General features: G+C 38.2%; 1 protein-coding gene across 1 annotated transcript; it reads right to left on the bottom strand.

Annotated features, from left to right (window-relative positions):
* Positions 1–4,293: 4,293 nt before the first annotated feature.
* Positions 4,294–8,198, bottom strand: LOC145681442 (uncharacterized). Its single transcript, XM_081753087.1, has 2 exons — positions 4,516–8,198; positions 4,294–4,416 (listed from the first exon to the last, which is right to left on the bottom strand). The coding sequence occupies exon 1, from the start codon at positions 7,997–7,999 to the stop codon at positions 4,805–4,807; it is 3,195 nt and encodes a 1,064-aa protein (XP_081609213.1). The 5' UTR covers positions 8,000–8,198; the 3' UTR covers positions 4,294–4,416; positions 4,516–4,804.
* Between the last annotated feature and the right edge of the window lie 6,670 nt (positions 8,199–14,868).

The raw sequence follows: 14,868 nt of genomic DNA, 5'->3' as shown, positions 1-14,868 counted from the left end.
AATACACCGAGGCGTGTAACTTATCTTTTCCGCCACAAAACTGCCCTCTAGCTTAAAAACATTACAGCAATTACGTAACATTACAGGGGCGCGTCTGAGCTAAACTCTTCAACCACCAGCAAGCAACAAAAATCGGTAACTTTTCGCCCCCGCCCCTATTGATAACAGCGTTTTAAACTTCAGAGCTGTTCTCAATGGAATTATAGAGCTTCTTCGTGGCTAAGCGGTTAGCGTACGCGCCTTTGGCGTGGGAGACCCGGGTTCGATTCCTGGCGGAAGCTCATGTGGTTCGGATTCCACGTTAATCAGTAGGTCCACGTCTCATATAGCCTTGCTGCTGAAAGGGACGTTAAACTTAAAATCAACTCAACTCAATGGAATTATACAGACAAACAGCTCCTTGTGGTAGGAAAAGGAAAGGGGGGCGGAATCTCTGTGGTCGCCTAAGGGAACAAATGCATGCAATATTAGGTTTTTAATGTATGACATTACACCTATTTAGATGAGACTCTCTCTCTCTCTCTCTAAAAGAGGTCCCATGGAAAAGGCCAAGTAAACTTTTGATTTCTTTTAACCTCTAGAATAAGTTTCTCAAGGGAAAGGGTGCGATTTTTAAAACAATTGATATACTAACTTCTTTCTGGCGCCCCCTCCAACCACGCGCCCGGGGCACGTGCCCCCTCTGCCCCCCCTTAGTTGCGGCCCTGCTCTGGGTTTCTATTAATAGTAAAATATTTAAATGCAGCATGAGTAATATAGAATATTAGAAAGTGCATATAGAATATGTCATTCATTTGTAATTGGCCTTGTTCCCTTGAGCAAAACCATTTTTAAGAAAAATGACACGACGACATTCTTCTTACGCGAGAAAGCCACGAAATTCAACAGGAAATCACCAGGAAGGGAAATAGCCACGGCGCCTATTTAACAACACTTATTTTGCCTTGGGTTTTGATGTGAAAAATATGAACGAGACTGATTAGGAATGAAGTCCCAGGTTTGAATAAGGTCGGAAATGGAGATTATTCTTCGGACTCTGAATTCATCTATCTATCTATCTATCTATCTATCTATCTATCTATCTATCTATCTATCTATCTATCTATCTATCTATCTATCTATCTATCTATCTATCTAGATTTCTGCCACTTCCGGTTACAAGAGAAGAAATAGAGCCGAAATGAATACATTCCCCTGCAACATTAAATTAGAACTAACAAGAAACTGTTTCTCATATTACCTGGTACCATTTCTTCTCTATGGCGATTATTATTAAAACCGGAAATGGTAGTATATTTCTATTAATTTCGATTTCCAGAGAGGGATCAGAGCTCACTGAGACAAGAAAAAAAGTTCTCTTGAACTTTCGGCTATCGGACATAGTTTCAAATCTACAAGGTGCCGAAAGCATGGGAAAATGACTTTCCGACGCCAATAGTTCGGAAACTATCCAACATAAAGAGGGCGGGTAAAAAAATCACTGAAGAAGTCATACCTGCTGTATTGAATTTTGCATGTTTCACAATCCTACCATGCACGCGCAAGGGATTCCCCACAGGAACGTAGGGAGTCCCGAATAATCTGCTAAATGAAAATCGGTCTAAATGGATATGAATTAATGGGGTTTCTACCAGGTAACAATAATTCGTTTGTATTAAGTCGATATCTGGAACAAATACAAAATGGCGGACACTTTCATTCCTGTTGTGTGTGGTTGCATAATCGCCAGGTACGGATGCTGGCCAACAGTGAAGTTCTGAGTATTAAGTGTAGCGAATTTGTACTCAAAAACTCTAGAAAGACATCTGGACTGTCGGTAGAGCACAAGAGATGAAGCAGGGTGATTCACATGTGTGGAACACGTAACGAAAAATGCCCAGAAATGCACTCATACTAAGTAAACGTGAGTTCAAAGCGTCGGAAATGTAAGGATTAGCGTCAACAACATGAAAACCAATTCACCAATAATATTCCCTCAAACCGAAGCAATACATTACATCTGGTGCACTTTTTGGTAGAACGTAACTAGAACACAATTGTATCAATGTCCCACTTTGTTTGGGACATTGTCCCACAGTCGACACATGAAAAGAAATCTCTTAATCCATGGTTCAAATTCTGATAGAGCGTGAAAATAACAAACTTGGATCATGTCTCACGTCTGCTGGGACATATGACGTACTCGATATCAAAATACCTCCAGAAATATGTATCTTACACACAGTACACAAAAACACATGTCAAGACAAAGACAAAAATTAACCAATTTGGCACATGTAACTCTACAGCTGGAACAGCACACATATGGAAAATAAAACGATATGAGAAATAGGAAGAAACGTCTTTAAAGCTCTGATTGTTTACAACTGTGCAGTAGGAGTAACAAAATGTAACACACAAGCATGTCGGGAGGCTGTACAAGAGCGCTTGCCAAACAAAGTGGGTACTCCTCAAAGAAATGTATACAGAGAAAGTCAGGCTCCCTCGAGCCTCAGGGCTAGAGCGCTCGCTTTCGCTCGCGTGGTCGCAGTTTCCAATCCTACTGGGAGCCCACGGCCTCAGATTCAAGACCCGAGTAGTTATTTTCCTATTTTTCCCACGTGGGACGGTGTCCCAGCAGTATTGGCACATGTTGACATTTCTCCACTACCTACATATCGATATCAACACACAAATTGTCCGCATTTCAATATCGATCATGTGATCCCACTAGAGACATTCATTTAGTTTACCCAGTTTCTTAGTGAGTCCCCTTGCACAATTGAGGCCTATTCCGGAAGAAGGGCACATAGGCCTATAGTAGTAGGGGTCCCCGTATGCCCGAATGACTCATCCTCACTCTCTTTTATGACCAGGATTTTTGAACTTCGTTCCCTTTTACGGCTAAGATGAATGCTTTGGTACCTCGATTCTGATTGGCTGAGAGAGGTCACGTGACGTTAGGCCCCGCCCACGCGGGAAATTCAAATTTTCCAGGTCACGTGGTATGACGTCATGAGTCACCCTGCGGGGAAATCCCTCATTCTCTTTTATGACCGGGATTTTTGAAATTTGTTCCCTTTTACGGGTAAGATGTGTGTTTTGATTGGTTGATAGCTGTCACGTGATTTTAGACCCTGTGATATTTGAAATTCGTTCCCTTTTACGGGTAAGATGAATCCTTTGGTACCCCAATGCTGATTGGTTGATAGAGGTCACGTGATCTTAAGCCCTAGGATTTTTAAAATTCGTTCCCTTTTTATGGGTAAGATGCGTCCTTTGGTACCTCGATGCTGATTGGCCGACAGAGGTCACATGATCTTAGACCCGCCACACACCCCATGAGTGAAATATAGAGCGATATGTCGGTGATCACCCTAGACCTGTATTTTAGAATTTTGTTCCCTTTTATGGTTATGCGTAAAGTTCCCATGAAGGGTTCAACCTCCTCCTTAAATAACCCTTTTTGGTATCATGATATTGTACTGAAGTTTACCTTAAATATTATCGTTCTCTTTGACAGATAAGATGATTACCAGCTTTTTTACCTTGATGGAGATCATGTCCTTGAATTAGTAGTCTATGTCTCTGGAAGTAACAATGGTGAAAGAGGGGTGTCGCTTGTAGATTTCTTATAACACATTGTTGTGAGTTTAAGCGATTTATTGCTCAGTAAGCGCTTCATTAATGGAAACAGTGTTGCCAGATTTTTTTTAACCTAAACTGCTCCGATTCTTTTCGAAACGGTTCCGCAGAGTGCAAGAAATTTTAAACTAAAAAATTTTTCGAACTAAAAAATTTTAAACAAAAATTTTCAAGCAAAAAATTTTCGAACTAAAAAATTTTGAAACAAAAATTTCAAAAAAATTCGAACTAAAAAATTTAAACTAAAAACTTTCGAACTAAATTTTCAAATCAAAAAATTTTCGAACAAAAAATTTTCGAACCCAAAAAAATTCGAACTAAAAAAAAAATAAAAATTTTTCGAAAAAATATTTTAAACTAAAAACTTTCGAACTAAATTTTCAAATCAAAATTTTTCGAACTAAAAATTTTAAAAAAATTTCGAACCAATTTTTAAAAATAAGTTTCGTACTAAAGATGTAAACCACATTTGAAAATTTTCAAATTAAAAATTTTTCGAACTAAATTAAAAATCAAATTTTGGACACTAAAAATTCTTTAATTATTTTTTCGAACAAAATCATGTAAACCAAATCTTGAATATATTTTCCACCTTAAATTTTCAAGATTACCATGATTTGAAAACAAGTGTTCAGGGTTTCAAGAAATAATAAAACATATTTTTTTTCAACTTGTTGTATTTTAACGAAAAGTATGTGCTCTTCCTATACATGTTTATTAACATAATAAATACAGGATCTAGTTAATGAATATGTTGGACGCGTCATCATCTTCGAATCTTGTAGCCGTATCCTGGAAAGAAAAAGAAGAAACGATGGATTAATTTAAGAATTTCTTTTTTCTGAAACAATAAAAATGAGTCAATATTGATAAGAGAGAAATAAAACTTACTCGTAAATGATGGATCTGCTTAGGCTCATCTTCCTCCTCGGGTACAGGATCACTGCATTTTTTTTCACCGATGGATGTTTACGAACTTTTTTCTGGGTACTGCATTTTCTAGGTGTTGCTGCTTTATGGTCAAGGTTCCTCCTTGGATACGAGATGACTACATTTCTTCCACTGATGGTTGTGTTGATGGTTTATGAACTCTTGTGGGTACTTCATTTTCTTCTTGGTGTTGCTGCTTTGTGGTTAAGGAGTGGAAAAAAAAGGAAAAGGAAAAAAAGAAATGGCGGCCTTATTGGGTATTTACAGTTTTTTCTTCTTCATCTTCTTTTTCCAGTTCCATCTTCTGTTTTTTAACGTACCCGTACGGAACCGTATCATAAGAATTGATTTCTTTAAATCGACGTTTTGTGTACTGGATACTGTACATTTTTTCTTCTTTGCGTGTGACGATGGTATGGTCTTTGGTCCTGCATATCTTATGGGGGATAGTGATGGTGACTTGTCCACGGCATTGATTTGTAATCATTTCTTTTAGCGTATTGAAATTTAATTGTTGTCCTGCATTGTAATTTAATGTAAATCCTCTAATTTTGCATATGTAACTGGTGACGTTGGTATCCGGATTGTATATTTCTAGGCTGTAATTTTTTGGTCCTCCACTGACAAATGTCTTGATGTATGCTCGTGGTCCGTAAGACTCCATCTCGTCCGATAAGCATCCCAAGTACGTTGAAGGTTCAATGGTTGGCTCCCCGGGCTTCTCCGTAAATATTACAGAATCCGTGTCGAAATATAAAACACGTTCCTGCAACATTTCCAGGTACTTGTACAGTTCCAGACGTGCCTGACATGTTGTAAATGCACCTAACACGACATTGGTGTTTCGGTTTTGAACAGGCACATGTTCATTGTACTCCCAGAACGCATACAACATCGTATCATTGATGGGTACAATTTGATGGAGTTTAATGTCGGGGGAAGTGAGTTTTTCATAAAATTCTTCCGGCCGATCAATAATTGTGGTCTGGCTAAAGTTTGATCTTTGGCAAAGCTTTCCCCATAATGAGTTCAAACAGAGCTTAGATAAACTTCTTCGTGCAGGATTATTTTCAATTTTGGACCGATCCAATGCAATACCTTCACGCTCCAGGACGGTTTGTATGAATTTTGATTTGTCTTCTTCGCTGACACAGGAACTGGGCCAGCCAGACGCTTCCATTTTCGATTTTAAAAATGTATTGATATATTCCGTGAACAAGCCACCTGTTTTCGTGGTGGGATCATATTGTTCAATGTCATAGTCCCAAATTTCAAAAATTTCCACTGGTTGATATCCCAATTCTACTGCTTTCTGGATTTCATATGATACCCATGTTCCAGTGAGGCATCGCTCCTGGTCGTTGTGCGTACACGTTGCTGTAGGGTCTGGGTTCATTTCTTCGGCACATGCAGCACACAGTGGAAAGAGTAGTTTCTTGTTACATCGGTAAGGCAGGAGACCATGATAAAGATGGCGACTTGGTAATATCGTCATTTTGATTAGACCATTGACTTTATTTATTGGTGGTATATTTTCATCACCCTGTAGATAAATTCGTGGATGGCCTACAGGGTATTTAGCACACTTATTTACATAAGGATAAAGCGAGACAATATCGAAATATTTTATTACTTCCCCCGCTTTTTCGTCGACTTGGTGGTACAATTTCACGCAATTGGTCCTTCCTCCAAAAAAGCTATCTCTTGGATTTAATGGTCTGCGGTTCATGTACGGGTGATTCTTCAGATACGTCGCCATTGCAGGATTTTGTTTTAAGAACTGATTAAATTCGCACTCCCACATTTCATGTACAATGTACCCCAATTCACGCAGTCTTGCATTTTTTCTTTGCGTTCGTTCATAACGGAATTCCATGGTGTCTTCTGGATTGCTGTAGATGGGCTGATTACGGCCTGTAGTAAAACATACTTTACACCCGTGGTAAAAGCAACCGGCATGCTCGTAGACGTGCTCCTCTAACGTCTCAGGATCTTGGTAGTAACCATCAACATGGAATCCCGCAATAAACACTTCTTTTTGTCGGGCCGCATGTAAGATTTGTTTTTCTTCGGTTTTTTCAATGTAGGCCAGCCATTGCATTGCAGCGATCGATTGGGTACTTCTCCATCGATAGCCATGTGCCGGTAGAATTCCAATGGTGTTGGGTTTAAGGAAATTCCGGCGGAATACTAAATTAGAAGCACTGGCAATCGTGATCGTCTCCAAGAAGGGATTCACTTTGGTTTCTGTTTCAAATGACGTCATAAACGAAACGCATGCTTGTCGCAGTACATTGACATCTTGAATACAATACTTGAGAATTTCTTTCTGGAAATCAAACGTGTCATTACGATGATCGTTGTACCACTGCATGAACTTGTTTCTGTCTTCGACGGCCATTTCATCTGCACCATAATACTTTGTTTCTGGAAGTGGTCCAATATACGATTGATTCTCCTTGGTGTTGAAGAAATGCGGGAAGTAGCCTTTGGTTGCGGGTAAATTGAACGCTTTTGACAATTTACTTAATGCCATAGGTAGGAAGTTCAACGAGTCAATGAACGTCAGATTATTCAACGTTAAACTCAGTATCTTGGTTCCATTTAATATGACGTCAGGTCTCCATTGGCATTGTTCGACCATAGCCTTTAAAATAAAATGTCCATCGTATCCCTTAGCGTTGTGCGCGACACAGAAAATCCTATTTATATTGGGACGCCGTTCCCGCAAGTACTGAAGAAAATTATAAACTGGATCCTCTCCTTGGAAAATATGCTGGCGCTGACCACACGTACTGCAAGACTGCTGGATATTATTGTTTTCAACACATGCATAACATACTTGTTCTGCAACCAATAAATTTGGAATGTGTACATACGTATTATCGCCAATATTCGTGTCCTGCATAGATTCTATATCATAGAATATCAACAAGGCTTTCTTTGCGTGCATGAGTGAAGGAACACCAGGTTTCAAGCATTGGCGATCGGGAAGCATAAAACATTGATGGGATCCCGGAACAATCTTCTTACAAACATTGCAAAAGATCTCATTGCAATCATGATGTCGTTGTCCAGTATGCACAAAAGAATATACTCTGTAACATCTAGTACATTGCTTCACCATTTTGCATATAGGTTCCCCACGGTGATATACAATATTACGATGATTGTTAAAACATTGTTCACCGTAAAATTGCCGATTGCAGTCGTTGCATAATATCGGCGTTTGATTCTTGTCGCATAGAGGTCTCTGTAGACATTTGGAGCACGTTACAGGACAATTTTTCACATGCTCATTGCGTTTACTATACTTTTTATGGCACGCTTCACAGTAGAACTTGGTTGCAAAACAAGCAGTTAAAGATTGGATGATGTCAAAATGGCCAGCCAAACAAATTAAATTTATGGGAGTGCGATTTTCATCGTTCGGTCCCTCGTACATGATGTCACGGCCTGTGAAACTAGTATACACAGTAATTTTATATTCTTTGAGGTATGCCTGGAATTGTCGAATTTCATTTACACTGGCACCATGATCCAAATTCACTCCTGCATTTGCACATAGCGCATCGACTTCATCGTCCACAATACATTTCGATTGGCGTTGATATTGCCAATAACGTTGCACATCTACATTCTTGTATGCCTTCAGACCAATAGCAATAACAAGGGCGTACGCCAGGCACTTTGAATCTTGATTTTTTACACGTACAATCCCTTTTTTGCAACGTAACAATTCTTCATTTTGAAGTACTCCTTGCCGCAAACCGCCGCCATAGCCACGTGGTATATCCACACGATGGAAATGAACGGTGAATGGCTCGTGCAGGAGAAATGCATTGTTACTTTGTAACACTCTTTCGAATGAGGCCCACATCGTTTCCAGTGTCAAGTTTCGGGCTTGGCGAAAACTCACCCAAAACGGTTTATTCGTATTCCGTGGCGATATTACCGATAAACCAACCATCGCCTCATCGTCGACATTGGCTAACAAATGGTCCAGCATTGCTTGGAAACTGTTGTGTACATACTGTATGATATCGGTTCCTACGGGCGGTGCGTTGAATTGAACTTCGAGCATTCTGCCCTCGATGTTAAATCGTCTATAATGACGAGTGATTTCATTGCGAACAGTAAAACCCGATTCGGCCATGTTAATGAAAGGAGAAAACAAACAGGTACAATTACGGTAAAACAAATATGTAATGGGAAAAAGGAATTGAGCAGCGTGAATTTACTACAAAAGAAAAGAAGAAAGAAAAATCTTAATCACCTGATAAACAGGAAATCATAACGTTTATGATAAATTCTTAACTAAGCAATTCATGTAAAGGTCCTGAGTTTGATTCCCTAGCGATGGCGTTCAGAATCTCATTATGAAAGCATATGTACTAGAAATCAAAGTTTTTTTTAAAAATAATTATGTTACTGAAATGAGTGTTTTATTGTTGTCAAACTCGAGAGCACTACATCGGCATTTAACTGACCTACCATTCTATAGTGATAAAAAGAATGCATGAAATGAATGAATGTTTCATCAGTACTGAGATGTGATAAAGCACGCGTAAGCATTTTTTCTACTCACAACGACCTTTAAATGATGCGTTTGCAAGTTGAAGAGACTCATCGAACATTAACGATACACATACGTAATTGTCGAAACAAAATCTGTATAGCGTATTTTTTTTTATTGTGACTAAGCGGTTAGCGTACATGGTTCGGACGTGGAAGGTCCTGGTTCAAGCCTCGGTGGGTTTGCTTTCCACGTCAGGGGCATGTCAAGCCTTTTCTGTAATTTAATATTCTCACGCGTTATCATACATTCTTTTCAAAACTAAGCTAAATGACTGACGTACACGCCTCATAATACATAAACGTACATAAATCGTCTATAATGACGAGTGATTTCATTGCGAACAGTAAAACCCGATTGGACCATGATTAAAAATGAAAACAAACAAACAGGTACGGTAAAACAAATATGTAATGGGAAAAAAGGAATTGAGCAGCGTGAATTTGAGTTGATTTTTTGATTTTTTAGTTTAGCGTCCCTTTCAGCAGCGAGGCTATATGAGACGTGGACCTACTGATTAACGTGGAATCCGAACCACATGAGCTCCCCGCCGGGAATCGAACCCTGGTCTCCCACGCCAAAGGTACGTATGCTAACCGCTTAGCCCAGGAAATCATAACATTCATGATAAATAATTAACTAAGTAATTCATGTAAAGGTCCTGAGTTTGATTCCTGGCGGTGACGTTCAGAATCTCATTATGAAAGCACGTGTACTAGAAATCAAAGTTTTTTAAAAAATAATTATGTTACTGAAATGTGTGTTTTATTGCTGTAGCATGTAACTGACCTACCATTCTATAGTGATAAAAAAGAATGCATGAATGAATGTTTCAACAGTACTGAGATGTGATAAAGTACGCGTAAGCATTTTTTCTACTCACAACGACCTTTAAATGATGCGTTTGCAAGTTGAAGAGATTCACCAACCGTTAACGTAACACATACGTAATTGTCAAAACAAAATCTGTATAGCGTAAATCTTTTTAACCACATATTCATGCACTCGTGGCTAAGTGGTTAGCGTACATGCTTCTAACGTGGAAGGTCCTGGTTCAATCCTCGGTGGGTTTGCTTTCCCACATCGGATCGCTGTCAAGTCTTTTCTGAAATTTAATATTCTCATGCGTTATCATACATTCTTTTCAAAACTAAGCTAAATGGTTGACGTACACGCCTCTGGCCTTGGTTCAATCCCGGGGCGGTTGCTCGAATATCACGTTAAGCTGAAGGGGTCGCTAATGCTTTTAAAGGGAATCGAACCATATTATTCTCAGACATAGTTTCTAAAATTTTCTAATGCATTCTTTTCAAAACTAAGCGCACACATTTTTCTGGCCATGGTTCAATTCCCGACGGGAGTTCACATTCAACATTAAGCTGAAGGGACGCTAAACCATATCATTTATCGTGCTTACTTTTAATGTGTGGAGGTTCCTGATTCGTACTCCCACTTTCCCATTCCACTAATTTCTTCATAGTCTAAATATTTCGTACTAAAAGTAAAACAGTGTATTCGTGATCCGCCCACAAATATGAAATAAAAATGATTTTCGAATCTTGGGTGACAAATAAAATCTCACTGAACTTACCTCAATTCAATGAATAAAAAGTCGGTGCAATGAAGCTTAAATGAAAACACTTTTAAAAGGAGATCTTCTTCACTCGCTAGTTGAGAGCGATGTAGGATTTGAAAAATGAAATTTAGATTTTTATTTAGGTCGCTGCGAAAACGATGTCACCGTCAGCCAATCAGACACGAGGAAATTTATAAAATGACATCACAACGAACCAATCAAAACGCTCGCTGTTTTTGTCATGAATCACGAACCAAAACGATGTGTAACAATCGATCGTGACGTCATTCACGTTTCTCAATAGTTACAACATCTAGTATCGCAATTCCGATGCCAATTCCCTTCTGCCAGGATCATGTCACTACTTGTCGTAACTGTGACGACATTTCATTTTCCTCATATTCCATACGAGAATGTCAATGTTTGCTTTTTTTTTCCATGAATCATGCTGACACGCTCGTAGTAAAACTAAAGTAATACGATCCGCTGACGTTTGCATTTTTTCAATAATATGTACTTCTATGTCGTCACACAAAGAAGTCTATCAGCATTTTATTTTAATCCACGTTACACTGTCAGATTTATTTTCTTAAAGTATATGTGTATCCTTTTCAAGAACCATGGTTCGAAACCCACCAAGCACGATTAAATCCGAATTCATTCATAGCTAAGCGGATAGGATACACATCTTTGGTTTGAAAGACCTGAGTTCGATTCCTGAAAAAAACATTTCTTAGGATTTTTCTAAAACTTGGTTTCAATTTCTAGTTCGAAAATTTTAAAAGTTTAGTTCGATAAAAAGTTTGATTTGAGAAGCGTTACACTGTCAGATTTATTTTCTTAAAGTATATGTGTATCCTTTTCAAGGACCATGGTTCGAAACCCACCAAGATCGATTAAAACCGAATTCATTTAAGCGGTTAGCATACACATCTTTGGTTTGAAAGACCTGAGTTCGATTCCTGGAGAAACATTTCTTAGGATTTTTCTAAAACTTGGTTTCAATTTCTAGTTCGAAAATTTTAAAAGTTTAGTTCGATAAAAAGTTTGATTTGAGAAGTGTTACACTGTCAGATTTATTTTCTTAAAGTATATGTGTATCCTTTTCAAGGACCATGGTTCGAAACCCACCAAGATCGATTAAAACCGAATTCATTTAAGCGGTTAGCATACACATCTTTGGTTTGAAAGACCTGAGTTCGATTCCTGGAGAAACATTTCTTAGGATTTTTTCTTAAACTTGGTTTAAATTTCTAGTTCGAAAATTTTAAAAGTTTAGTTCGATAAAAAGTTTGATTTGAAAATTTTTAGATGTGATTTACATCTTTAGTTCGAAACTTTTGTTTTTAAAAATGTTTTAGTTCGACAAAATTTTGTTTCAATTTTTTAGTTCGAAATTTTTTTTTGGGTTCGAAAATTTTTTGTTTGAAACTTTTTTGTTTCAAAATTTTTTAGTTCGAAATTTTTTTTGGGGTTCGAAAATTTTTTGTTTGAAACTTTTTTGTTTCAAAATTTTTTGTTTGAAAATTTTTGTTTAAAATTTTTTTTTTAGTTACAAAATTTTTTTAGTTCGAAAAATTTTTTCGTTTAAAATTTCTTGCACTCTGCGGAACTGTTTCGAAAAGAAACGGAGCAGATTCGGTAAGAAAAAATCTGGCAACGCTGTTTCCATAATTGAAGCGCTTACTGAGCGTTTAAAAAATCGCTTAAACTCACAACAATGTGTTATAAGAAATCTACAAGCGACACCCCTCTTTCACCATTGTTACTTCCAGAGACATAGACTACTAATTCAAGGACATGATCTCCATCAAGGTAAAAAAGCTGGTAATCATCTTATCTGTCAAAGAGAACGATAATATTTAAGGTAAACTTCAGTACAATATCATGATACCAAAAAGGGTTATTTAAGGAGGAGGTTGAACCCTTCATGGGAACTTTACGCATAACCATAAAAGGGAACAAAATTCTAAAATACAGGTCTAGGGTGATCACCGACATATCGCTCTATATTTCACTCATGGGGTGTGTGGCGGGTCTAAGATCATGTGACCTCTGTCGGCCAATCAGCATCGAGGTACCAAAGGACGCATCTTACCCATAAAAAGGGAACGAATTTTAAAAATCCTAGGGCTTAAGATCACGTGACCTCTATCAACCAATCAGCATTGGGGTACCAAAGGATTCATCTTATCCGTAAAAGGGAACGAATTTCAAATATCACAGGGTCTAAAATCACGTGACAGCTATCAACCAATCAAAACACACATCTTACCCGTAAAAGGGAACAAATTTCAAAAATCCCGGTCATAAAAGAGAATGAGGGATTTCCCCGCAGGGTGACTCATGACGTCATACCACGTGACCTGGAAAATTTGAATTTCCCGCGTGGGCGGGGCCTAACGTCACGTGACCTCTCTCAGCCAATCAGAATCGAGGTACCAAAGCATTCATCTTAGCCGTAAAAGGGAACGAAGTTCAAAAATCCTGGTCATAAAAGAGAGTGAGGATGAGTCATTCGCGCAAACGCGGGGGAGTACTACTCCTATGTGCCCTTTTTCTGGAAATCATTGAAAACGAACCGCCATGTCATACTGTAGGTGGTGTGAAAATTTTATCTCGATATCTTTATTTTTGGCAGAGTGGCGACATTGTTTTTGTAAGCCTTTGCACTACTGTTTTGGCGCACAACTGACTTCAGACCCTAGCAGCGGTAGCTTCTTTCTTATTTGACTTTAAAAAAGAACCTTAGCAAGTTTCAGAACTAAGAACAGTAGTATTGTTGTTAGATGCTACAGGTGGACAAAACAAACACTACAATAACAAAATGTTGTTCTTGGTTCGCTAAAGTTTATAAAGTGGAAATAATTTGTTTATATCCTCTGCGTGGACACTCGTTTAGCCAGTGCGATCGCAAATTCGGGTTTGTTCGAAACAAAGTAAAAAACTTGGAGCGAATCGGATCTGCTAAGCCATGGTTAGAAACCATCGTTACCTGTCGACAGAATCCATCTCCTTTTGAACTGACAATGGATAAAGATTTGATAAAGAATTGGGTCTCAGCTCTTGATCCTTTCTTTCGTTCCAACCCATCACCAAAAACTTCAAACTACACCTATGTAATATATAATGATAAAGTACACTGTATCAGGCGTTCTGCTGTGTTCTATTACGTACATGCCAACATCTTATCTTTCAAAAAGTAATATCGAAGAATTGAGTGATATTAACCCTAAGCCTGTCCCTTTTGTTGGAGTGAGAGAACAGAAATAGAAAGATGTTCGGTCTTTAATGAAGTTCTTGTCAGCTGAAGACAGCAACTGGATTGAATATATATTGAATGAGTATTATTGTGATGCATTAATAGTGTGCTATTTCTTCAACCAACAAGGATTTTCGAAAAAAGGGCACATAGAATTTTATATTAATACGCTTATAAATATATAAAATATTATATATTTTTCATTTAATACTAACTATTTATTAGTCAAATAGATCTTTTATATTAATAAAGCCTGTAATAGGTATTTGCAACCTTATGTTATTGTTATATACTCTGATAAAATTTTTAAGGTTCTTTTTCTCCATTTACGAAAACGGTCTATGTGCCCTTCTTCCGGAATAGGCCTCAATTTCAACTTGGCCTCAGTTGTTGCATTCTTATTGGTATGAAACCGTGCACATCATATTGCTTCGGTTTGAGGGAATATTGGTTTGGTGAATTGACTTTCATCTTCTTGACGCTAATCCTTACATTTCCGACGCTTTGAATTCACGTTTACTTAGTATGAGTGCATTTCTGGGCATTTTTCGTTACGTGTTTCCTCACATGTGAATCACCCTGCTCCATCTGTTGTGCTCTACCGATACTCCAGATGTCTTTCTAGAGCATTTGAGTACTAATTCGCTACACTTAATACTCAGAACTTCACTGTTGGCCAGCATCCGTACCTGGCGATTATGCAACCACACACAATGGGAATGAAAGTGTCCGCCATTTTGTATTTGTTCCAGATATCGACTTAATACAAACGAATTATTGTTACCTGGTAGAAACCCCATCAATTTATATCCATTTAGACCAACTTTCATTTAGCAGATTATTTGGGACTTCCTACGTTCCTGTGGGGAATCCCTTGCGCGTGCGTGGTAGGATTGCGAA

The sequence above is a fragment of the Thermobia domestica genome, chromosome 3 (genome assembly GCF_964235325.1).
Source record: "Thermobia domestica chromosome 3, izTheDome1.hap1.1, whole genome shotgun sequence".
In the NCBI taxonomy this organism is placed as follows: domain Eukaryota; kingdom Metazoa; phylum Arthropoda; class Insecta; order Zygentoma; family Lepismatidae; genus Thermobia; species Thermobia domestica.
Note: the sequence above shows the minus strand (reverse complement) of the source record. Positions and strands in the feature narration are given on the sequence as shown.